This window comes from Rhododendron vialii, chromosome 2a (assembly GCF_030253575.1).
Source record: "Rhododendron vialii isolate Sample 1 chromosome 2a, ASM3025357v1".
Taxonomy (NCBI): domain Eukaryota; kingdom Viridiplantae; phylum Streptophyta; class Magnoliopsida; order Ericales; family Ericaceae; genus Rhododendron; species Rhododendron vialii.
This window is the reverse complement of record NC_080558.1, coordinates 43,546,613-43,571,085: the sequence shown is the minus strand read 5'-3', so window position 1 is coordinate 43,571,085 and position 24,473 is coordinate 43,546,613. Positions and strand designations below refer to the sequence as shown.

General features: G+C 38.0%; 2 protein-coding genes and 1 long non-coding RNA gene across 3 annotated transcripts; 1 reads left to right on the top strand and 2 right to left on the bottom strand.

Moving 5' to 3' along the window:
* The first annotated feature begins 13,150 nt into the window (after positions 1-13,150).
* On the top strand, positions 13,151-18,163 carry LOC131317574 (uncharacterized). The gene is made up of 4 exons (XM_058347112.1): positions 13,151-13,236; positions 14,902-15,028; positions 15,161-15,217; positions 17,459-18,163. The coding sequence occupies exons 1-4, from the start codon at positions 13,151-13,153 to the stop codon at positions 17,891-17,893; spliced, it is 705 nt and encodes a 234-aa protein (XP_058203095.1). The 3' UTR covers positions 17,894-18,163.
* Positions 18,164-18,268: 105 nt separating this feature from the next.
* Positions 18,269-19,025, bottom strand: LOC131317573 (protein neprosin-like). The gene is made up of 3 exons (XM_058347111.1): positions 18,963-19,025; positions 18,748-18,879; positions 18,269-18,637 (listed from the first exon to the last, which is right to left on the bottom strand). The coding sequence occupies exons 1-3, from the start codon at positions 19,023-19,025 to the stop codon at positions 18,269-18,271; spliced, it is 564 nt and encodes a 187-aa protein (XP_058203094.1).
* Positions 19,026-19,106: 81 nt separating this feature from the next.
* On the bottom strand, positions 19,107-21,127 carry LOC131316741 (uncharacterized). Its single transcript, XR_009197259.1, has 4 exons — positions 20,962-21,127; positions 20,078-20,170; positions 19,798-19,995; positions 19,107-19,252 (listed from the first exon to the last, which is right to left on the bottom strand). It is a non-coding gene; the product is annotated as an uncharacterized LOC131316741 (long non-coding RNA).
* Positions 21,128-24,473: the final 3,346 nt, after the last annotated feature.

Below are 24,473 nucleotides of genomic sequence, written 5' to 3'. Positions count from 1 at the left end.
GGTGTCTGTCAAAACCTTGGATTTCATAGCAATTGAGGAAGAAGCCACTGAACACATCATGAACCAAGCTAGGTGTGCTTTTCTGGCATTTTTGTTTGAGAATCAGAATCCAAAAGTACTAAAATTGATGTTTTCTGTAATTATTTTTCAATTACTCGAGATAGTTGAGGCAAAAAAACTTTGCAAACTAGACTGTTCCGATAAGATTTTTATTTTTTAAGTACTATTTTTCACTTTACGAGACATGTCATTCTCTCATAATACATTGTCTTTAATTTTGAAAATAACTACTTATTTGAAAAATAAATACTTATTTTATTTAGTAGAGCACACCCTAATCCTAACGTAAAGGTTAGCTGCAAATGTGTGGGACATAGAAGTTTATACTTCCTCTTAAAGTTTCCAGTTCAACTCACTTTGCTAGTAGTTTTTCTGATCACCTCACTAATTTGCTCGTAATTCCATATTGAAAGACCCGAAAAACTCTCACAAATATGCCCTGTAGTTTACGAGAATGCTGAATAATCACTCTGATGTTGGCTAGATAGAAATATACGATTGCGTATCAATTAGACCGAATCACATACGTTGGATCCCAATATGTATAGCCGCATTTTCACACTTTCCTTATTCATGTAGAAATATTCGGTTACGTAACCCACACGTGAGCCGAATAACCATGGTTACAAAATTTTGGATGTAGCTTTGAAAAAAGATCAGTCAACCGTTAACACGATTTGTAATCAAACTCCGAAATGGCGCTCAGTTTGATTTTCAGGACCTTTAATTAGTGGAAAGTCTGTTGACACAAATTTTTTAGACACATATTTTACATAGATCCGTTATGGAATCCACTATGGGTCCCACATAAACGATCCAAACACTTCAGTAAATGTAGAACTTTCAAGGATTCTCGCGAAAAATTAGCTCAATCCGATACCTTTAGATGCTCGATCAATCATCCAACTTCTGATTATCGTGACATCCGAATAAAAAGTTAAATGATTAAATCGAGCATCTAAAGATATCATATTGAGCTAATTTTATATATTTAATGAGTGGTTCGGATCTATTTTATGGAACCCATAGTGGATCCCACATCAGATCTGTGCATGATATCTGTGTATTATTGTTGTGTGGGTAGCACTGCTGTTTAATTAGTGGGACATCTGCCTTAGTCATAAACTACAAGGGTGGTTGATGTAATTTTTACCCTTTCTAAAATGGGGCACTTATTTGCCAAGTTGTCTCACTGATCCTGCATCTACATTTGTTCCTGCTGAAAAACTTAAACTCCAACTTGAATGGTGACAATTTCACTGCTACAACTGTCATCCAGAATTGATAAACGACAGGAGCTTATCTTATGTAACAAGTTAAGAATTTTGAAGTGTGCAAGGAATTTATATAACATCTTTATTTATCTAATCGATGGTGAACGAGTTTTTAAAAATTCAAACATTAAAATTTATCAAGCTCGACTAGTAGTAGATTATTTGAATACTAATAAATTAAGAAAGTAACATGTTTTAATTAATTATACATGTGTTTGAGTTTGACTTGTTTGTTAATTAAACCACTCAAAGAATGAGCTTTTAACTACGCAAACAAAAACATGAATCGAGATCAAAGATTTTGGTTATTTAACAGCCCTACATTCTTCGACTATTGTCGATCTCTAAAGCAGGGAGATTATTGGGCAGTTATCGGGCACATTCTAGTAACATTCCAACTTACTTGAACCATGATTGTGTAGTGAAGAAGGGGTTGAAGATGAGCCATCATTCAAAGCCGCATACCCGTGTTCACAACCCTTGCTTCTTGTTAGTTTAGTTTACTTCTAATTTTTTACTTTACAAATTTCTTTCATCAAGATGAATGAATAATTTACGAAAAATTTGATGCTAAATTAAAAATTCACAATTTTTTTCAAAATAAAGCAAAAAAAAAAAAATTGAAAAGAATTATTGATAAAAACCAGACCTTACTACACCACGTGATCAACTCCTCTTAACTCACCAACTCTCCCCTTTAAAAAGTAGGCCAACTCAAAATGTCATCATTTATTTCCCTCTTCCTCTCCCTCTGGACCCTCTCACTCCTCACTCTCTCTCCAGTTCTGAAGTTTCCACAGTTGGAAAAAAAGTATACATCTACTAACTTATATCACTATCAGCAACGCCAACCCCAACCCCAACCCCAACGTTTTTTCCTAGATTTACGACACACATGCCTTCTCTTCGATCTGAAACAAGATAATTAAGCCCTCAAGAAAGCCAGAAAGGAGGTTGCGCTCCATCACCAGCTAGCTAGCTCTCTCTCTCTTTCTCTTTCTCTCTCTCAATACAAAACCCTTTGGCATTACCAATATCTGCCATCACCTACATCAGTCATTAAAAAGGAACCAAGAATTAAAACCCCTTGCCGGAATCGAGTTTGCATATCTTCTCTTCTCTTCTCTTCTCCACATTTCCCTCTCTTCTCTTCTCTGCCCCTAATTGTAAGAAACGAGTTCTACTGTTTTAGGGTTCGGTAAGAATCGTACTCCCCCTTTGCCGAGCTAATTTCTCCAATTTTGGTGAGTTATTGTGTGAAATGGCTTGAGTACTGAGGCCACTCTACTGCATTGCACTTCTGTTTTTGCTTCGGGCGGTTGTTAGCTCCAGAGTACACGGAGTTTACAATGGCGGGTAGTTGGAGACCGCCCATGCCACCGTCTACGGCAGCAATCACGGCCCTGGCACTATGGGTAAAATTCCATTTACTATCTTTTTCTGATTTACTCTCTGTGCGATTCAACCGTTATAAATGTGTCTTGTTTTACTCTTTTCTTGAATCTTGACTCATTATGGATTAGATTTCCCAACGTTATCTGCTAGTCCTCTGTTTTTTTTCCAACCCATTTCAAAAGCTCAGTGCCCGTGCTTTTTCTGTGCTTTTTTTGTGCTCGTGCTTTTTTCGTACCCTTGCCGTGCCTGTGCCACATTTTTCAAACCAACACACCAACCATACTCACCTAGAGTGCTTGGCTACTACAATCAGAAATAATACATTCACTAACATATAGAGAAAAGGGTTTAGAAAAAGAGAGAGGATTGATTATCCAAGCAGAAATAGTTGCTCGAAAGATAGATTAGCCACATGAAGTTGCCCTTGGTTGGATATGTTTTACAACACCACAAACAATTTGTTCTTATGCTTGAATCTAACATGCAGATTAGTTAACATTAATATGATTTTCATGGGATGAGAATATTAAACCTCAGTACGTAGGCTTGTTTCATGATGAATTTCTTTCAGATTCTGAATTTCAGGAATAGAACATTGAAAATAAATATTGTGGCGGGCGTGGCTCGGCGAAGGGACCAAGTCGGTCATGCCATGCATACGCCGGACCCCATGGGCTCATGGTTGGTATGGGTCGGCACTTCAACGTTCGGCAGATTTCAACCCTTTCTAATATGCCGAACCGGGTTTGTTCACCCCGGAAGAACCATGAATCCGGTTACTGAATGCGACTATTAGCTCAGCGGAGCCCTGCCGGTCCGATTGATGATTTTACGGAAGCTTGAGTACAGCCGTACCCTATGATCGGCGGGGCCGAGGATAGCCGAGCCTTCCCGTGCCCCCTGATTTGAAGTCATAAAGAGCTGGGCAAGGGAGGCCAACCTCATTTCCTATCCCCCCCATTATAGGAGCTGAACGTGGGGATAAAAGCTTATCCCAGATCCTTTATTATAGGAGCGGAACGCGGGAGCTTGAGTTTATCTGAGATAGGAAAACCTATCCAGAGCCGGGACTGGCGGACCCCATCACCGAGCGCGTGATGGATACGCATGGGTTGATCACCACGTTCCCTTTGCCTATAAAAGGAGGAATCCTCCTCAGGAAGTAGGGATTGAACTCCAACCCTCTTAAACCCTAAACACATTTCCAGAGCTCTTCTTCCCTTTCGCTTACTAGACGTCGGAGTGCCTATCTTGGACCACCATAATCCAGGCTTGGGCACTAACGCGGGTGCTACATGTGCAGGTTTTACCCACGCTCAAAATAACCTGAGCCACCTCAATACTTAGGTCCGATCAGAGAAAGCTCACCCCCACAATTGGCGACTCTGCTGGGGAAGAGTTTGAACTCAGATCCGGTGGTCAGGCTTTCTCCTCACCTTCCAACTTCGTCTAAACAATGACTGGCGCGGGCGGACGACTTTTTGGTCTCGCGCACTTTAACCCGAACCTAATGGCTCACCAAGCCTCCTCAATGACCCAGTAGGTAGAAGTGGATTTATGGCTTGTGGGAACCCCGGCTAGGGGACCCGACGGCTCCGTAATAATGGGTTCAACCATTGCTGGGACGAGTAGCCATGCAATAGGAACGGCCTCGTTCTACATTGATAGGATGGACCACTCGGCAGCTAGCCTGACGGCCCCCCCTCCTAATCCAAACCTCCTGGTGAGTATGGAAGAGGAGCTGCTGCAACTAAAGACGTAGGTGCAAGAGCTCCAAGCGCACCGAGAGGTCCTTCATGTCTCCAGGTCTCGAAAATGGCGCCGAAGGAGGAATGCAACATAACCAACCCAAACGGCGGACACAGCAAGGGCCTCCGCCTTCACAAAGCTGAGCCCATTATGTCGCCTTGATGCAAATGGTCGCATATATCAGGAGCCACGACGCCGAACAAATTCCCAAAATGCCCCATCCGGCAATGGCCCTACCAGCCAAACATTACTTCCGGAAATGAGCGCCACAGCATCGAGCACTCGATCTAGGTCTTGAGCAGAGACACAAACCGAGGGGGCACCTCGGCCTGTTAACAGGAGGAATAGCGCATTGAATTCCCACAGCCACCGTGCTGGATCCCAACGCCACAAAGACAATCGATATACTACCAGGTCGGAGGGACGACGACACAAAGATTGTGGAAAAGGAGTGGCCAATCGCCCTTAGCAACTTTCGCCGGGACATTCTGCCCGTCATTCCCAACGGCGCTCGCCTAGGCAGTCGGTCGACCCGTCACAGATACAAAGGGAGGACAGCAAGAGGCTGCTCCCAGAGGAAATGTGCGACGTCAACAGCGGTGGCGGAGCCCTAATAGTAGTAAATACCCAGACCAGAGAGAACCGCCTACCGAGCGACCTAAAATCAAGTGGAAACACCCACCCCCCCCCCAAGGAAGGAAAACGAGAGGGTAGCATGGTCAAAGAGGAGGCATTCACCGGAGCTGAGTGTCGGCGGCCGAGGGATCAAAGCCCCCCTTTCTAATAAGCGGTCCAGGGATGCCATCCACGAAACCAATGTTGTCCCTTCGGCAGTCAATGTGTCAAACAGGAAGGATACGGTAATGGCAACGACCGAGAAGAACGGTTCACCCTTTTCCAAGGCCATAACATTAGAGGTCCCTCCCTCAAACTTCAAAGTCTTGAAGTTCAACGTTTACAACCCCAAGTAAGATGCTCCAACCCATGTGCAGTAGTTTCGAACAATGGCTGCACTCTGTGGGCTTAGTGAGGCAATGATGTGCCGAACCTTCTTCTTCAGTCTCTCAGATGCTGCTATGCTGTGGTATACGCAGCTCAGGTCAGGATCGATCAATAGTTTTGGCGAGCTAGAACGATCCTTCAAGTTTCGGTTTGTTGCTAGCAATCGGCGACCGAAGACTGTTGAGGCATTGACGGATCTAAGGAGGAAGGTCGGTGAGATGTTGAAGGATTACTCTGACCGTTTCTACAATGTCTATAACATGGTTGAAAGTTGTGACCAGAAGACCGTCACCATTTCATTCAAGCGTGGCCTAGATCGAACCTCCGATCTCTCCAAGGAATTGATGCTTCGACTGTCGAATGATATGTCAGACCTGAGGCAAATCGTTGCCCGCTATATAGATCTGTAGGAATATATCGGAGGCTCTAACACCCCCGATGTTGCTGATCCGATCATATCGGCACCGATGGAGGTGAAGAAACAGGTCAACATCATTTCTAAGAAAGAGGGCATCGAAAATAGGAGCGGTGGCAAGACATGGGTCTGACCGCTGAGTGATGGAAGGGATCACTTTGCCATCACCACCTACTTGAAGGAGCCAATCTTCCGAATGCTCCGAGAATACAGACGGCTCCCTGGGTTCCAATGGCCAATAGGATCAGCGAAAAAGTTAGGAACCGCTGATGGACGAGAGACGAACCAGCGGGTATACTGTTCATTCCACAATGAGCAAGGCCATTATACAATAGCATGCCAGCCGTTCAAACTCTGCCTCAAAAAGCTCGTTCAACAGAGGAAGATGGACTGGTGGATCAACCGTACTAATTCACCTGATGCTGGAGTCCAGTAAAAGGCTCGGGTTCTGGACGGCGTGGTACAGTGTATACACGGATCGATGGATCAGAGTCGGGCCAATGAACTCCACAAAGAGCTATACCAGCCTTCCTCCGAGGTTATGATGATACAACCCTCGTCGAAGCGGAAGATGGATGCTCGTTACACATGGGAGATCTCGTTTACCGAACAGAATATGGAAGGAATCTCTTTTACCCATAATGACGCCCTGGTCCTTTCCATCCCCAGTCAACAGAAGATGGTTCACCAAGTACTGATCGATCAGGGGAGCTCGACGGAGATTTTATATTACTCGGCGTTCAAGGCCCTTGGCCTCACCAAGGAACAATTGACCCCGGTGGATGCCCCCTGGTTGGCATTACGGGGATTTCGGTCTACTCACTTGGCAAGGTCGTACTCCGGTCTATGCTGGCTGGGTGCAGCTGGACGTGGAATTCATTGTGGTCAGTTCGCCGAGCCCTTATAACGCTATCCTGGGTTGCAACTGGCTGCATGACATGAAGTCTGTTGTATCCACACTCCACTAGTGCTATCAGTATATAAGCGAATCTGGGAGATAGGAGACTAATAGGGGCGATCAGATGGCCTCCAAGAGGTGTTTTGTTAACTCCGTCCGCGGGAACGGCAAAACAATGGAGGTCCAGTGCATCGAGATCCCTTAGCTGCCGGAGGGGGCTGCCCCCAGCGAGGAGATGAGGGCATTACAGGGTCCAGATGAAGTAGGAAGACTGGCTAGTAATAGGGCCGCGGGAGATTTGATTCGGGTGCCAATATATCAGCGAGGATGGGACAAGTGGGTCTGAGCTGGTCTGTCTATTTTCCTTCCATTTTCTAATACAGGCAGCAGTATTCTGCAAATGATTGCAGAAATGCCATTTTCGTTCGCACTGGGGATTCTATTTTCCAAACCCCATTAACCACAAAACCCAATTGTTTTGGGGTTCGACGTTGATGGGAGTTTTGGATAGCTTAAGCGTAACTCGATTAATTGTTTTCTTGGTTTAGTTAAAGGCGGGTCCATTCACGACGAGATTGAGGGTTTCACAAGAAATTAATTACTTTGTCGCTGCATGATCCTGTTAATCAACCCATAGTCAATTGTACGGGAAGCAAAGCAAGCCCACCAACCCACTCTGCCACTCAAACCATTTGAACCCATTTCTCTCTCTACGCATAGACTCCATGAATCATAAACAAATCAACCTAAATATACCATCTTTTTACTAAACCTCTGATTTTGCTGAGTGGGTTTTTTTTGTTATATTTTTTAAGCTCGTGATCGTCCTCCGAAAATGAAAGTTTAATTAAAGATAGTGATTTTTGCATTCTCCAATTTCCTTAATTAAAGTTCAAACTACAAAAATTAATACTCATGATTAATGAACGACGTCTACCCTAGCACGCCTTTTGTACACTAATGATTTAGCTGTGGACCACTCTACGAGGTGTTTGTCAAAACCTTGGATTTCTTAGCAATTGAGGAAGGAGCCACTGAACACATCATGAACTAAGCTAGGTGTGCTTTTCTGGCGTTTTCGTTTGAGAATCAGAATCTAAAAGCACTAAAATTAATGTTTTCTGTAATTATTTTTCAATTACTCGAGATAGTTGAGGCAAAAAAACTTTTCAAACTAGACTGTTCCGAAAAGATTTTTATTTTTTACGTACTATTTTTCACTTTACGAGACATGTCATTCTCTCAAAATATATTGCATTTAATTTTAAAAATAACTACTTGTTTGAAAAATAAATACTTATTTTAGTAAGTGGAACACACCCTAATCCCAAAGTAAAGGTCAGCTGTAAAATGTGTGGGACATAGAAGTTTATACTTCCTCTCAAAGTTTCCAGTTCAACTCACTTTGCTAGTAATTTTTCTGATCACCTCACTAATTTGGGCGTAATCGCACATTGAAAGTCCCAAAAAACTCTCACAAATATGCCCCGTAGTGTTTTCCTCACTTGGGCCACCATAATCTTGGTTAAACCGTACATTTACGAGAATGCTGAATAATTACTCTGATGTTAGCTAGATAAAAATGAATGGCTAGAAAGAAATGTACGATTATGTATCAATTAGACCGAATCACATACGCTGGATCCCAATATGTATAGCTGCATTTTCACACTTTCCTAATTCATGTAGAAATGTCCAGTTACGTATCTCCACACGTGAGCCGAATAACCATGGTTATAAAATTTTGGATGTAGCTTTGAAAAAATTAAGATCAGTCAACCGTTAACACGATTTGTAATCAAACTCCGAAATGGGGCTCAGTTTGATTTTCAGGACCTTTAATTAGTGGAAAGTCTGTTGACATAGACTTTTTAGACTCACGTTGTACATAGATCCGTTATGGGATCCACTATGGGTCCCACATAAATGATTCAAACAATTCATTAAATGTAGAACGTCTTTTCAAGGATCCTCGCGAAAAATTAACTCAATCCGATATCTCTAGATGCTCGATTCAATCATCTAAAATTTCATTATCGTGACATCCGAATAAAAAGTTAAATGATTAAATCGAGCATCTAAAGATATCGTATTTAGCTAATTTTATATATTTAATGAACGGTTCGGATCGTTTCTATGGAACTCATAATGGATCTCACATCAGATCTGTGCATGATATCTGTGTATTCATCTGCCTTAGTCATAAACTGCAGGGGTGGTTAATGTAATTTTTACCCTTTCTAAAATGGGGCTCTTATTTGCCAAGTTGTCTCACTAACCCTGCATCGACATTTGTTCTTGCTGAAAAACTTAAACTCCATTTCGAAAGGTGACAATTTCACTGCTACAACTGTCATCCAGAATTGATAAATGATAGGAGCTTATCTTATGTAACAAGTTAAGAGTTTCGAAGTGTGCAAGGAATTTATATAACATCTTTATTTATCTAATCGATGTTGAACGAGTTTTTAACGATTCAAACATTAAAATTTATCAAGCCGACAAGTAGTAGATTATTTGAATACTAATAAATTAAGAAAGTAACATGTTCTAATTAATTATACATGTGTTTGAGTTTGACTTGTTTGTTAATTAAACCACTCAAAGAATGAGCTTTTAACTACGCAACTCAAAACATGAATCCAGATCAAACAATTTGGTTATTTAACAGCCTTACGTTCTTCGACTCTTGTCGATCTCTAAAGCGGGGAGATTACTGGGCAGTTGTCGGGCATGTTCTAGTAACATTCCAGCTTACTTGAACCATGATTGTGCTGTGGAGAAGGGATTGAAGATGAGCCATTATTCAAAGCCGGATACCCGTGTCCACAACCCTAGCTCTTGTTAGTTTAGTTTACTTCTAATTTTTTACTTTACAGATTTCTTTCATCGAGAAGAATAAATAATTTATGAAAAAATTGATGCTAAATTAAAAATTCACAATTTTTTTCATTATTAAGCGAAAAAAAATTTGAAAAGAATTATTGATAAAAACCAGACCTTACTGCACCACGTGATCACTCCTCTTTAACTCACCAACTCTCCCCTTTAAAAGGAAGGCAAACTCAAAATGTCACCATTTCTTTCCCTCTCCCTCTCCCACTGGACCCTCTCACTCCTCACTCTCTCTCCAGTTCGAAAGTTTCCACAGTTGGAAAAAAAATACATCTACTAACTTATATCACTATCACCAACGCCAACCCCAACCCCAACCCCAACCCCAGCGTTCTTTCCTAGATTTAAGACACACCTGCCTTCTCTTCGATCTGAAACAAGATGTAACGACCCGGATTTTTGACCCAAATTTTTTTCCTAAATATAATATTATTAGAATTATTTTCCTTAATGCAATTCTTTTTTTTAAATACAATTATGCATGCAATATATACATGCATTCTTTTTAAATTTTTTCTACACACACATGCGTGCGTGCACACTCCTTCTCCTCCCTCACCTCAAACTCCTTCTGTCTCTCCGTCTCCTACTCAGTCTCTACTTCCTCCCTAACCCTAAAATCAAGCCAAATTCGTCCATTTCAAATCCCATGAACCCAACCCCATTAAATTCACTCTTATCCTCTTTTGCCAAAATTCTCCTATAAATACCTCACCCTATTGACCCACGAAAATATCACAATATTTCCCACACTCCACCGACCAGAAAAGAAGAGAAAAAGCAGAAGAAACCAAAACTCCAATCAATGGAGTTTTAGAGAGAGAAAAGTGGGTTTCATAGCTACACCCAACCGAAACTCAATTCAACTATCCCGATCACCTCTTACAACCCAGAGCATCTCCAAACAAGCCTCAATCCGATTCCAAAGTCTCCCGATCAAAGAACCCGAAGTCTTCTTCCCCAAAATGCAAGATTCGTTTTTAAATCAATTCGATCTTATTCAAGGTATTATAATCCATTTCAACCCCTTCTCCAAGTATATTAAGTGTTTATATGCTTAACCTTATATCCCGAACGAAAAAAATATATAGTTAATTGCGCGTTTTCTGCCGTAATCACCAATTTGATGTTATTTTTGAGTCCAACACTTTATTTTTAATTATTTACGAAGAAGATGACCCTTATGATATTTATTTTACAATCTTTTTGATATTAATATTATAAAAAACTACTGACGTGATATTATTTTCTTACAATATAATATCATCTTAGTACAAAACGTATTAATTATATCAATTTAATTTATCTGGTAGATTGAGTTGGTTTTAAACGTTTCGAAACAACTTTGCGACCTTCCGAATATCATTTTTGACCCCCGAACTATTTTTTCTAGACTTTTTATACCTCAAAGATCATAACTTGTTAAGGTCATATTTTTTTATTTAATTATCTATTTATTAAATTATTTATTAGTTATCTTTCAAAGTTTACAAACAAAAAATAGTTACGACCTTCCAAACAACGTATTAACAACCAAACTATTTTTTTCCAGACTCCTTGCATCTCAAAGATGATAACTTGTTAATTCAATAATTTTTTAATTTATTATTTATTGTTATTTTTATAGTATTTCCAATCGAAATTACTTTACGACCTTATAAACCTTATTATTAACGCCCGAGTAATTTTATTTAGACTCCATACATCCTGAAGATGAAACTTTATTAATCTCAACATATTTTTAATAGTAAATTATTTATTATCTATTTACTTCACTTTCGGTCACTTTATTTAACGCTTTCATTTAAATTAATTCCACGACCCTCCGAACCCAACTTTTTTTACACGCAACTGGTTGCATAGGACCTTTAGGACTCTTATTAAGGTCATGTTAATTATTCTAATATTTTTATCTAATTATTGTATTTAATTAGTTTTTAATAAATCTAATTACTTAGAAATAATTAATAAGAGCCTAGAAAATATTTTATTAATTTTTTTATAAAAATTCCACTTCATTATTGACATTGTACCATACAAGAATAAGGGCAACGGCCCATTCATAAAAAGTTGTGTGATAGCATTGCTCGTTAATTGTTTTAATTATTATTTGATTTAATTGTATATTGCACCGACACTTGATTTGAATATTAGAATAGACCCTAGAGACATGGGGTGATATGCGAATAGAGTTCACTTAGACGATGTTAGGTAATGGATGAATTGGAAAGTTTTGTTTTCTTTAGAATGCCTGCAGGCGGGATTTTGAGATGTGATGAGTTGGATGTGATGGTTTGAAACTGGCAAAGTAAGCCCAATGATGAATTGAAACAGGTGGGTGTCCAGTCATGAATTGATACTGGCAAAGTAAGCCCAGTGATGTATATGATGATTGTGATGTGGTGCAATAAGATAGGCGAACCCTAGTTATTATTCGGGCATGATAAGCTTTCTTTTGTTGTAATAAGAGGGATACACACTGGGTACATAACTTAGGTGCAATCCGCGACAGTAAAAGAAAGTGAGCTCATGGGACATGGCATAGCTAGCGGTTGGGAAGGAAAGATCCCGCGGAGGAGATCTTAGATTACACATCAAGTTAATGGATAGTAATAATCTGTTTATGTGGAACACACTCTATTTTACTTTTTCGCACTACTATTATCCTGCTGCTTGGTAACTGTAAAGTAGTTGGGTTGGATTATTCTACTGGGTGATTTATCACTCACGGATACGTTTGTATCCTGGCAAATCGTTTGCTTCGGCGATCAATTTGCCAGAAGGCGCAGGATTCAATGGAGAGGATTCAAAGATGGTGCAGATCGACACAGAAAGAATATTAGGAAAGAAGATTGAGTATTCTTCGGATTTGTATCAAGCCTAGAGTCAGTTATGAAGTTAATGTATTTTGAATCAGTAAATTTATCTTGTGATTGTAATAGCTAAACTTTATTTTGAAAAATTATATTTATTTAGCAAATTTTCTTAAAATTTTATTTTATATTGCTTCCGAAAAATCGAAGCGTTACACAAGATAATTAAGCCCTTAAGAAAGCCAGAAAGGAGCTCCATCTCCATCTCCATCTCCATCTCTATCTTCATCTCTCTCTTTCTCGCTCTCTCTCTCTCCTTCTTACAAAACTCATTGGCATTACCAACATCTGCCATTACCAACATCACTCATTAAAATGGAACCAAGGATTAAAACCCCTTGCCGGAAACGAGTTTGCATCTCTTCTCTTCTTACATTTCCATCTCTTCTCTTCTCTGCCCCTAATTGTAAGAAAGGAGTTAATTTCTCCAGTTTTGCGAGTGATTGTACGAAATGGCTTGAGTACTGAGGCCGCTCTACTGCGTTGCACTTTTTGCTCTCGCTTCAGGCGGTTGTTAGCGCCGGAGTCCACGGAGTATACACCGGTGGGCAGTGGGAGACCGCCCATGCCACCGCCTATGGTAGCAACCATGCCTCTGGCACTATGGGTTAAATTCCATTTACTCTCTTTTTCCGATTTACTCTCTGTGCGATTCAACCGTTACAAATGTGTCCTGTTTTACTCTTTTCTTGAATCTTGACTCCTTATGGATTAGATTTCCCTACGTTATCTGCTAGTCCTCTGTTTTTTTTTCCAACCCATTTCAAAAGCTCTGTATAACTTCATGAAAAAGCTCGTGTCCTCTGTTCTTTTTAATGTTCCTGTGTTATTTATTTGATTATTTCGCATGTGCATGAGTTAACGTGTATTAATGTTTGCATAAAAGAAGACGAGTATTGAAAGATCTCGATCTCCTAAAGTCTTTCAAGTTCGAAATCTCTTATGTACAATCAGTCCTTATGGGGGCATCCTGAGATATCAAAAACAAGGTTTACTCACATACTTTAGGAGTAACATTTATTGGAACATTTCCTAGTAAACAAAAATTCGAGAATTTGCACACGATTGTTTACTCCATATTTTTTTTTAATAAATGCACGCCAAAAATTATTTTTTGGTTATTCGAATTATATATAACAAAAGTTTCAGCGTTTACTAGAAGAAATTTTTTAAAATGGATTTATAAAAAAAAAAGAAAAAAAAGTGCCAGAATCATCACCCCCAGTACGCATAGTTTTCCCTTTCCTCTCTATGTATAGCACCACAAAATTTTAAAGAGTGATTATATTTTAACGTCCCAATAAATGATATTTTAACTCCATTAATGTTCTTGCACATGCATTTAATTTCTTCGTCAAATCCATGAAAGGATTTGTTTTCCATCTCAACTAAACTTAAGGAGTATTTAAACCATCCCACCAACTACCTTCTACGAACATTATTACTGACACAAAAACTCACAAAATGGAATAAAATTAATCTGGCTCCCAAAACACACTGGATGGATTTTAATCTAATTAATTAATATTCTCTTTTAGCAGGAAACTCGTAGAGCACAATTCAATTCACAACATGAATTTCATTTAAAAATGCCACCCTCTCTGTCAGTCCCTGATCCAAATTAAAGCAAAAAGATATAAAAGCAAATGTATAACCGCATTAAGAGGATTTCGAGGTTGGAAGTTCCGGAAGAAAAATTGTAAACAAATTAGTACCGGTACTGTCACTGGTACGTAATTGGTGGGTTCAAACCAATATTAAAGATATAAGGAATCACTTGATTAGACGACAGAGAAGAAGATGTGAGCGTCCAAAGTGTAAGCAGAAATGTGCAGTGGCTAGCTATATATGGTGGCATGCACGGGGTGAGCATGGGTAGACAGTAGAGTAAAATTAGGTTTAGGGTTAGAGTAAGCTTGAATGATGAGGCTATTGTTGAATTGTTGACAAGAATTATTTGAATTGGTATACTTAGAGATTGGGGCCGAGAAATTATCGTTTTTTTTTTGTTCAAATAAATTCACTCATTTTTAGAATGAAATACATTATGTTCACTGGACGTATGTTGCATGCAAATTTTGTAGAACGATTTAGCAATTTTAATTATATCCCAACTTGTAAGTATATCACAGAACCCATCTTTCCATAGTTACAATTATTTTTTCGTGTTAGGGTGTTCCTACATTAATTAGGTTGGCTTGCAATAAGGTGGGGACCATATTACATGCCTTTGAACACACTACGGACCCTCGATTATCCCATGCCTTAATTTGAACACACTACGGACCCTTGATCGTGTGCTTGTCGACTATTGTTAACTATTATAACAACATTTGATAGCATAAAAACTAATACTGATATTTTCATTTTTGTGTTTACTCCTAATGGCCTAGCTTCAGGAGAGGCGTCTAAATCATCTCCACTTCAGTTTGGTTCCACAACTCCAGGTTTCATGAATGGAATCCAGGTGGTTTACTGTTCTCATCATGCTCTGGTTAACAAATTTAGTCCTATGTTTGGTTGAATTTGCTAATTCACGTTTTTATTGGTCCTTAATTTGTTTTTTAAATGGTTTCCATCAAATTCAATTTGTTTTCAGATACCAACTGCCCAGACTAACACAGCTCCACTGAATTTGGATGAGCAGCACGACACGGTGAGTTTGTCATCCTTTGTTGCCAATACTTATACGTACGTGCATGTTTGATGGTTGTTAATTAGTTTATATTAGATGGTTTGTAATTGGTCCCGTTTGCGTCCCAATTGATAATCAAAACCATCAAGTATTGCTTACCCATTTATAATTACGTACCAAAAATTGAATATGGATGGATTGGGCTGGTTATAATTGGGCGATTATGGGTGGGTAAATGAATTTAGATTTGACATTGCCACCTCGAAGTACGATACTGAAAGAGTGAAATAACGCTCCTCTTGACAAAAAAAAAAAAGAAGAGAAAAATAATGCTCCACGTAAAATTGATTTGGCTTGAGCTTGCCATGTTAAGTTTTTGGATTTGTATACTTTTCAAAATAAAATCTACAACTTTCGTGTTTTGCATAAAGCCTAAATATGTCGTTACGTGGGGTAAAAAATGGGTTTTAAGAAAGTACCACGAATCTGCCTAAAATCTGCACAACACAGCCCCTTTGAAAAATCATTATAAATTTTTCTGATCTCGGATAAATAAACTTTATACCAAAGTTGGGGAGCTTATCAAAACCAGAATTGCGACGTGGATGAAGTCAAAATTTGACATTAAGGTTTATACGGTGGAGGATTTTAAGGGATATCTCGATGGAATCCGAAAAGTGAAATTGTAATTTAGATTTAGGTGTGTTTACATCCAATTATCCGTTGGATGTTTGTTTTATTTTATTTTCTTTCACTCCCTTTATGTATCCCTTTCGAGTTTATAAAAGTTTCGTTTGCCGAAAAAAAAAAAAAACTTTATACCAAAGTTGCTTATAATTTAGAGGGCTACGACATTTCCCTGTTTCGGCTCCTAAGAGACCCGAAAAATCCAGACAGAGGTGAAAGTAGTTTTACATTGTTCAATTCGTATCCATCTACATATGCATTATCGGGTTGGGTCACTATGATCCGACACAAACTTTGTGTAAAACTAAACCGTGTAAAAATAGAAATTCTACAAATAGATTGTTAGAAACTACTAATTTGAAGCATAAAATTGTTGCCTTCTAAAGATATTACCTACTTAGAGCATCAACAGTGGAATAAGCAAATGTGAATAATCAAAACATGCAACATCAGATTTTGATTATCCATTTAGAGGTTGCTAAAGTTAGCAATGTCAAATCCCACATTGGTTATTTTTTTTGCCCATAATCAAAATCAATGGACCCTCCAAACTTTTTCCCTTCATTTCACACATATTTTTTGAAAAAACGGTTTTTGAAGGAAAAAAAAAAAACAGCTTATGTTAGAAACAGTTTTTCAAAAAACAAAATTTTTTTTTTGATAGGCAACAAAATTTTATTAAAAGCTCGCCAGAGGGTACATCGAGAGAGGACCAATTACAGACTTCAAAGATAGAAATCCATAAAAGAGCAAAAAGAAAAAGGCAATACAAAAAGATTACGTTTAATGAAACTTGAATAAGCCCTCGATTAAAGGTCATTCAACCACCGTCCCATATCAAAAATGTTGGCCTTGAGAGTCGCCATACAAAATCAACCTCAACCCCATTCAGCAACCCATTAATGATAGCACAATATATGAGTCGTTTCAAAACACACACTTTGTTCAGTTAAAAACTATAAATACAATTTTGAGAAATTTTGAAAGAATTATATTTACACAAATAGTTTTGAAATTTTAAAAACTATAAATATAGTTTTTTAAAAACAGATTTTGTGTGAAAAACAGTTTTCTATAAAAGAATTTTGAAATTTCAAAAACAGATTTTTGAAAAACACACTTTATATACTTATAGTTTGTAAATTTTTTGAAAGAATTGTTTTTTGTAAAAAAAAAAGGTTTCTGAAAAAAATAGAAAAAAAAAATCTGAAAGTTACAGTCTTTTAAAATTATTTTTTCAAAACATTGTTGAGAGAGAGATAGAGAATAGAAGAGAGAAGGTTTTTTTGTAATATTGATGTACTTTTATTGAGAGATAAAATTTGGTTATTGACAAAATATTGCTAACTTTGATTATTGAAAAGTCAAAATTTGATGAGTTGTTAAGAGGTTGCTAAGTTTGGTTATTTCAATGTGAGCACTTTTTTTATCCAACATTGCTAACTTTAACAATTTTTTGTTTTGCTTATTCCACTGTGGATGCTTCTATAATTTGCTACCGATAGACTCGTAACATAAACTTTGTTTTGACCGGTCTTGTAACACAAACTTGTGTGTTTATTTTTTAAAAATCAGGTTGTAAAGAGCCAGTGGCATCAAGCTACCCAATTGCGCAGGCCAAGGAATTCTCACATTCTTGAAACAGTAGCTCCAATCGTTAGCTTTTTGGTATTTTTGGTATTTTGTTATTGTTGTTGGAGGATGTGTGCAAATGATGATACTGAAGAAGTAGCTGATCCCGAGCCAGAAGTTGAGCTAGTCGTGGCAGAGCCAGTCGGGGTAGGGCCTGCAGTAGAAGTGGGACTCAATCCAAACGTGATTGATCTGTTCCCAGTACTACTCCCTTTTATGATCGACGGACCAGTTGGTTTCGAGGGATCTGAGTGCCAGATTTGTTTGGAGCAATTTGTGCACGGGGAGAATGTAAGAATTCTCCCCACATGTAGGCTTGCATCAAAATGTGGTTGGCCAGCCGAAAAGAATGCGCTGTTTGTCGCCATGAGTACTTAGGTTGGGAAGCCGAAATGGTGCCACCCGATGCTCCTTGACAACCCTAGATGGTTTGAACCATTTTTTCAACTCTTAGTTCTTTTTTTTTTTTGTCCTACTTGGATAAATTGGTATGAATTGGCAATTAATTATGTACATGCATCATTTCTGAACTCAAGTTTGGCTTAAGAAATGATACAGACTATTCAATTGGTGATTTGTCTAGTTAAAATGGAACGCATGGGAGTTGCTTTATAATCTTCAGAATTGTAATGACAATGACACAGCCAGAGAACCTAATAGCAATTCAATTGCATTCATTATCTTTTGGACTGTCGTTCACTTATTTTATTGGCATTAGTAAGAGACTATCAAAAACATAACCTAGAAGATCAATCACGTCAGCCTGAAGGAGGGCCTCCATACACAACCAAATGTCTCAAACTTGTGTGTTCGATCTTCATCAAAAACTTTATATCGTGTCATATTTTCTGCAAAGGACTTTGTGTTAGAGGCGTCGATATTTCGCCCACCACCATCAATGACTTCAAGATTTTTGAAGTATGAGTCGTAAAGTGTATCATCTGTAGGAAAACTACTATTGCCCATTCCAGGAGAAGGAGTGCCCGGGGGTCCAAACACCTCTCCTCCCCATTCAGCAATGGAAGCCATGTCTGCTAGTCCAGTGAATAATCTCTTTGGCCAAAATCCAAGCTGGGTATTGTCATCTCCAACTAAAAGCCACCAGTTTCCATTAGCTAGGTCCTATTATGACAAAACAACTTAATAAGTTCCTTGTTGCAAATAATTGTCTAATTCCTTTTTCCCAACAAAATAAGAAATTGAGAAGCACGATGAGGGATAATTAACCATACCCGGTCGATGTAAAGTTGCACTTCATACACCACTTTTCCGGGAATAGAAATTTGTGGATAGACTAAGTCCACAGGTATATCCGATCTCACATGAACGAATCCAGGACATCGAGTATTGAAACAATGTATAGACTAAGTCCACAGGTATATCCGATCTTATATCCGATCTCACATGAACGAATCCAGAAAAGTAGAACCAAAACAGAGAATCTTACATCCAATCGTATAAATTGTCTAGTCTTAGAATCACCATACAACGTTGGATCAACCTGAAACATAAAAATTTGCTTACGGTGAGAACTCTTATATGATGTTAAAATCGAATCTTAACAATTCGCAAACAACAACAGTGACTCCACCCTACTTGTATGGTATCGGCCCCGTTTTGAAGCATGAATCTTGCTGCACTATATTGTCTTCCGGAAACACGGGGATTATGTAAGCGAAGTGTCGTTCCAGCTCCATTGAACTTGTTTTGCCCACCTCTTGTTCGAGCCACGGCGTACTGAGCAATATGAAAAAATACACACTAAATGTAAGCAAGATTTCTACCCCTCCTTTCCACCACATAATATTTGTATTAGTTATATCTTTGGCATATATGATGTTTCAAGCTCCAATAGGCTTGAGCCTTTCGATTCTTGAGGATTTTCAGAGTTGGTGGTGCTTATTGCTTTGTAATTTCGATCATGCTACGTACTCAAAGGGATGTCATTATGTCAATATTTTTTCCTGATAACATGATGTCTTAACCAATTTGTGGGCCCCTCGAATAATTTCGAGGCTCTGAAAGTAACGACCTGGCAAACCGAAGGAGTTTATAGCACCCGTCCAACCTTGGGGGTTAAGTGTAAAATAAATATTGCTTTGATTGCTTCTACTAACAACAAATTAAAACCTGCCCATTTCAAAAGAATTATTTTAAGAACATGATGAGAGTAATACAAATGTTGAGAAAGGTGCTTTGCAAAAACATACATATAACCAAAAGAGAGCCATGGCACCAAAATTAATTCACAAATAACTTAGATGCGGCTAAGAATAACTTACATGAGTACCGAGAGTATTATCTGCAAAAGACATTACTTTCGAAGCATTTCTCTCTCTAATAAGATCTTCCTTTGTGACTCTTCCAATAGGAACTGTACCAAGAGGACAGCCTCCCCCAATCAGCCCTATATGTACAGGTTCTACATCTTTAGAGGAGACTTGATCTCTTTTTCTTTTAGGCAATGAAATAGGTTTCATCTGTAGTTCAAGAGTAAATGTGCATTAAATATGTTGTATTTAAGTCTTTAGATTGGAGACATGAGAATATATAGATACAAACCTCAAAATGAAAACTGTGGTTCTTCAACAAAGGATGATCAAATGCTGGTTGTTTGTAGAAATCCACGCAATCATATATATCCCCATACTACGTCTGCGAACATTACAATCTTCTATTAATTTTGATGAGGATATGAATGTAACCAATTGCTCAGTTGAAAGTGATGTCCAATTCGTGAAAAGTGATGATTTGAGCAATTGGTGAAGGGTTGCTAAGTTTACAGATTGTATGGCTCAAAGTTCAGTACATGATCGATCATAAAGACATCGAGACTAATTGAAACCAAATATTTCACCCCGGAAGAAAATAAACTTAACAATACCAATACATCAACTTGAATTGGGAACAAATTTCAGTGTCAGACTGGTATCACGTGGGATATACTCACCCGGCACGGAAAAATTTCTCCTTGAATTGGGTCTTACTGGTACAATTTTAACTTGCCATTTTCTAGGCCCATTGCTGTCCGAGAATTCGGCCTTAATAATATGAGACATATTACCCAAGTGGGCTTTTGTGAGGACCCAATTAACGTTTGGATTTGTCTCAATCCCAAAAAATTATTCTGGTTAGAGCATTAACGGGCAGAAAATCGGTTTGGATTTTGGGATTTTTAGGAGAGTAATCCCACACGTTTTCTACTCCTAAGTATTAATTTTTCAAATAATTAGGTGATTCCTAAGAGTTAGGAAGTGCCAATAAAAATGAGGGTGAACAAAATCAGACTAGTCAAATTTGAAGGGAGTACTACAATAATTGTTTTGCCTAAAATATCGAGGATTTATCAATCCTACAAAGTTGACCCAATGTACGTCATACATTGTAATGCCTTGCCAAAAAAAAAGAGAAAGATATAAGAAGCTATTGACCGTTAGATTATATACCTTTATAGTCTTGATTGAAGGTTTGTTCATAAGCTTAAGTTGCTTTTCCAACTCTAGATCTTCCCTTTCGAATAAATTCCTTATTCCTTCAACTCCATTGTAGCCAAAAAGTTGAAACGACCATAAGAGAACTAGGAGCGATCAAGGTAAACCCATCTATTGATTTGGATAGCAAAAGCAGAGTAGCGATGAGTGATCAGAGATTGCATTATGCTAATTGTGTTTAAGAAACTATAAGCATGTTAGAAATGTATACATTACTATAATTGAACACCTTATTAAAAAATATTTGCCCGAAATCATTCTAAAAGGTATGAAAGGTAGCAACGACGAGAACGAAGTTCATTTGCGCTTGTGTAATTCACTACTAAGAAATCGTTACTTCCTCCCCCGGTTTGGTTTACGGGTTTAATATTTTGTAGTCTAAAGAAAGCCGTAGAAGTTTCTATGAAAAACAAAACTAAATTGAAAACATGGGAATGAGAAAATGGCTAGATTCAATAACAGATCTGACATGTCGTACAGTGATAACACAAGAACGATGTTGTCGGGAAAAAGCTGTGTGGACAAACGTCCTACATTAGAGATTATTTATATTTATATTGATTGTTACTCATGAATTGCCCATTAAGAATGCAATGCTATATATGGTATCTATGAAATTCATATCTTCAAATTAATTGGTAACATATATACGTGCATTGAAGTCTGAAGATGCGTATCATGAGAGATTATTCCATGCCCCCGGGGCATAGCCACGTGGTGCTCCCCGGGCTTTCTGCACCACACATTTCAGTGGGGGCCACTGAAATGTGTGGTGCAGAAAGCCCGGGGGCACCACGTGGCTATGCCCTTGGGGCATAGTATAATTTTTCCTCAACAAATTAAGTTGATTGACAACTGATTTGATTTTTCTTATTCACACAAAATATCTTCTTATTTCTTCAATTTTATGAGTTCATATTTTGTGAATAAGTGTTTGGATGCTTATTAGATAAAACGAGAACCGAACCAAAATTGGATTGGTCTTGCGGTTTGGTTCTGGTTAGGATCCATGCATATATTGGTTAGGTTCTGGTTCCCAATTTTCTAAAATTGTTTGAAACGGTCTGATTACTGATTTTTTAGAGAACCGGACCAATTCCGACCGTGTACACCCCTAATTACATGAATGATTTGATTATGCCTGCGAAGAATCTTCTATTTTGTTCCACTTGTCTAGAGGACCGAGAATAAGTGCCGATTTTGTATCCTTCTATATTTTCTTGTATAAGAGCGTAAAAGCCAATCTAAAGTTCAGTTATGTAATTATTGTAATTAAAAAATACGCAATATATTCTAATTTGGGAAGTACGTACATAACAATGAATTCAAGGGACCACAATAAAAGTAAACAGAAAGTCTTTGCACACAGATGTTTTAGTCCACGTCAGGTCCCACGCAAATGATCCGAGTCGTTCATTAAATTTAAAACATTTTCTTAAGTGCCCCGGTGTGAAATCATCTCTAGCCGATATCTGTAGGTACTCGATCTAATCATTTAACTTTTCATTCAATTTGTAGGGGATCCCTATAATTTGAATGAAAAGTTCAAGCAAATACCTATACTTATCGGATTAAGTTGATTGTTCGGGAGAATTTGGGAGAATACTCAAAAAAAATATTTTAAATTTAACAAACGATTCGGATCATTTGTATGAGACCCGATGTAGGTCCCAAATCGTGATCCGTGCATAATCTGTGCACATAAAATCTGTGCATATACTCGAGTTGAAAAGCAAAATAACAATTCGAAAAAGAATACAGAAGAGAGCGAAAGGCAAGTGGGTCTGAGTTGGTCTGTCTATTTTCCTTCCATTTTCAAATACGGGTAGCAGTATTTTGCAAATGACTACAGAAAAGCCATTTTCGTTTGCACTGGGGATTCTATTTTTCAAACTCCATTAACCACAAAACCCAATTTTTTGGGGGTTCGACATTGATGGGGAGTTTTGGATAGCTTACGCGTAGCTCGATTAATTGTTTTCTTGGTCTAGTTAAAGGCGGGTCCATTCACGACGGAATTGAGGGTTTTACAAGAAATTAATTACTTTCTTGCAGCATAATCCCGTAAATCAAACTATAGTAATCAATTGTACCAGAAGCAAAGCAAGCCCACCAACCCACTCTACCACTCAAACCATTTGAACCCATTTCTTTCTCAAGGCATAGACTTCATGAATCATAAACAAATCAACCTAAATATACCATATTTTTACTAAAACTCTGATTTTGCTTAGTGGGGTTTTTTGTTATTTTTTTTAAGCTCGTGATCGTCCTTCGAAAATGAAAGTTCAATTAAAGATAGTGATTTTTGCATTCTCCAATTTCCTTAATTAAAGTTTAAATTAAAAAAATTAATACTCATGATTAATGAACGACGTCTAACCTAGCACGCCTTTTGTACACTGATGATTTAGCTGTGGACCACTCTACGAGGTGTCTGTCAAAACCTTGGATTTCATAGCAATTGAGGAAGAAGCCACTGAACACATCATGAACTGAGCTAGGTGTGCTTTTCTGGTATTTTTGTTTGAGAATCAGAATCCAAAAGCACTAAAATTGATGTTTTCTGTAATTATTTTTCAATTATTCTAGATAGTTGATGCAAAAAACTTCGCAAACTAGACTGTTTTGTTAAGATTTTTATTTTCTAAGTATTATTTTCCGCTTTACAAAATAGGTCATTCTCTCATAGTACATCACCTTTAATTTAAAAATAACTACTTATTTGAAAAATAAATACTTATTTTAGTTAGTGGAACACACCCTAAACCCAACGTAAAGGTTAGCTGCGAATGTGTGGACATAGAAGTTTATACTTCCTCTTAAAGTTTCAAGTTCAACTCACTTTGCTAGTAATTTTTCTGATCACCTCACTCAATTTGCGCGTAATCGCATATTGAAAGACCCTAAAACTCTCACAAATATGCCCTGTGGTTTTTTTCTCACTTGGGGCCACCCTAATATTGGATTAAACCGTACATTTACGAGAACGCTAAATAATTACTCTGATGTTGGCTAGATAGAAATGTATTATTACGTACCAATTAGATCGAATATTGACATATGTTGGATCCCAATATGTATAGCCGCATTTTCACACTTTCGTAATTCATGTAGAAATGTCTTGTTATGTATCCCCACACGTGAGCCGAATAACCATGGTTGCGAATTTTTTGCATTTCTCTCATGTTTTTTCTGCGATGAATAAAATGACGTCTCTTTTGATTTCGCCAAACAAACAAAATCGCTATTGTACAAGTTATAATGTAGCATATGGTGTTAAATGTTAATAGCATGTATACCTTTTTCTGTAGTTCTAAATGTAAATTGTATTAGATATATATTTTGGATGGAACTTTGAAAAAAGATCAGTCAACACTCAACAGTTAACACCATTTATAAACAAACTCCGAAAGGGGACTCAGTATGACCTTTAATTAGTGTCATAAACCGCAGGGGTGGTTTAT

Excerpts from the sequence above, each read along its gene's own strand:
- LOC131317574 (XM_058347112.1), top strand. The coding sequence starts at position 13,151 with ATGCCTCTGGCACTATGGGTTAAATTCCATTTACTCTCTTTTTCCGAT. Across the intron at positions 13,237-14,901 it reads AACCGTTACAAATGTGTCCT|CATAAAAACTAATACTGATA; the intron begins GTTTTACTCTTT and ends AACATTTGATAG. Across the intron at positions 15,218-17,458 it reads TGGATGAGCAGCACGACACG|GTTGTAAAGAGCCAGTGGCA; the intron begins GTGAGTTTGTCA and ends TTTAAAAATCAG.
- LOC131317573 (XM_058347111.1), bottom strand. The coding sequence starts at position 19,025 with ATGTTTCAGGTTGATCCAACGTTGTATGGTGATTCTAAGACTAGACAA. Across the intron at positions 18,880-18,962 it reads GACAATTTATACGATTGGAT|TCTATACATTGTTTCAATAC; the intron begins GTAAGATTCTCT and ends CTGTGGACTTAG. Across the intron at positions 18,638-18,747 it reads TGCAACTTTACATCGACCGG|GACCTAGCTAATGGAAACTG; the intron begins GTATGGTTAATT and ends TTGTCATAATAG.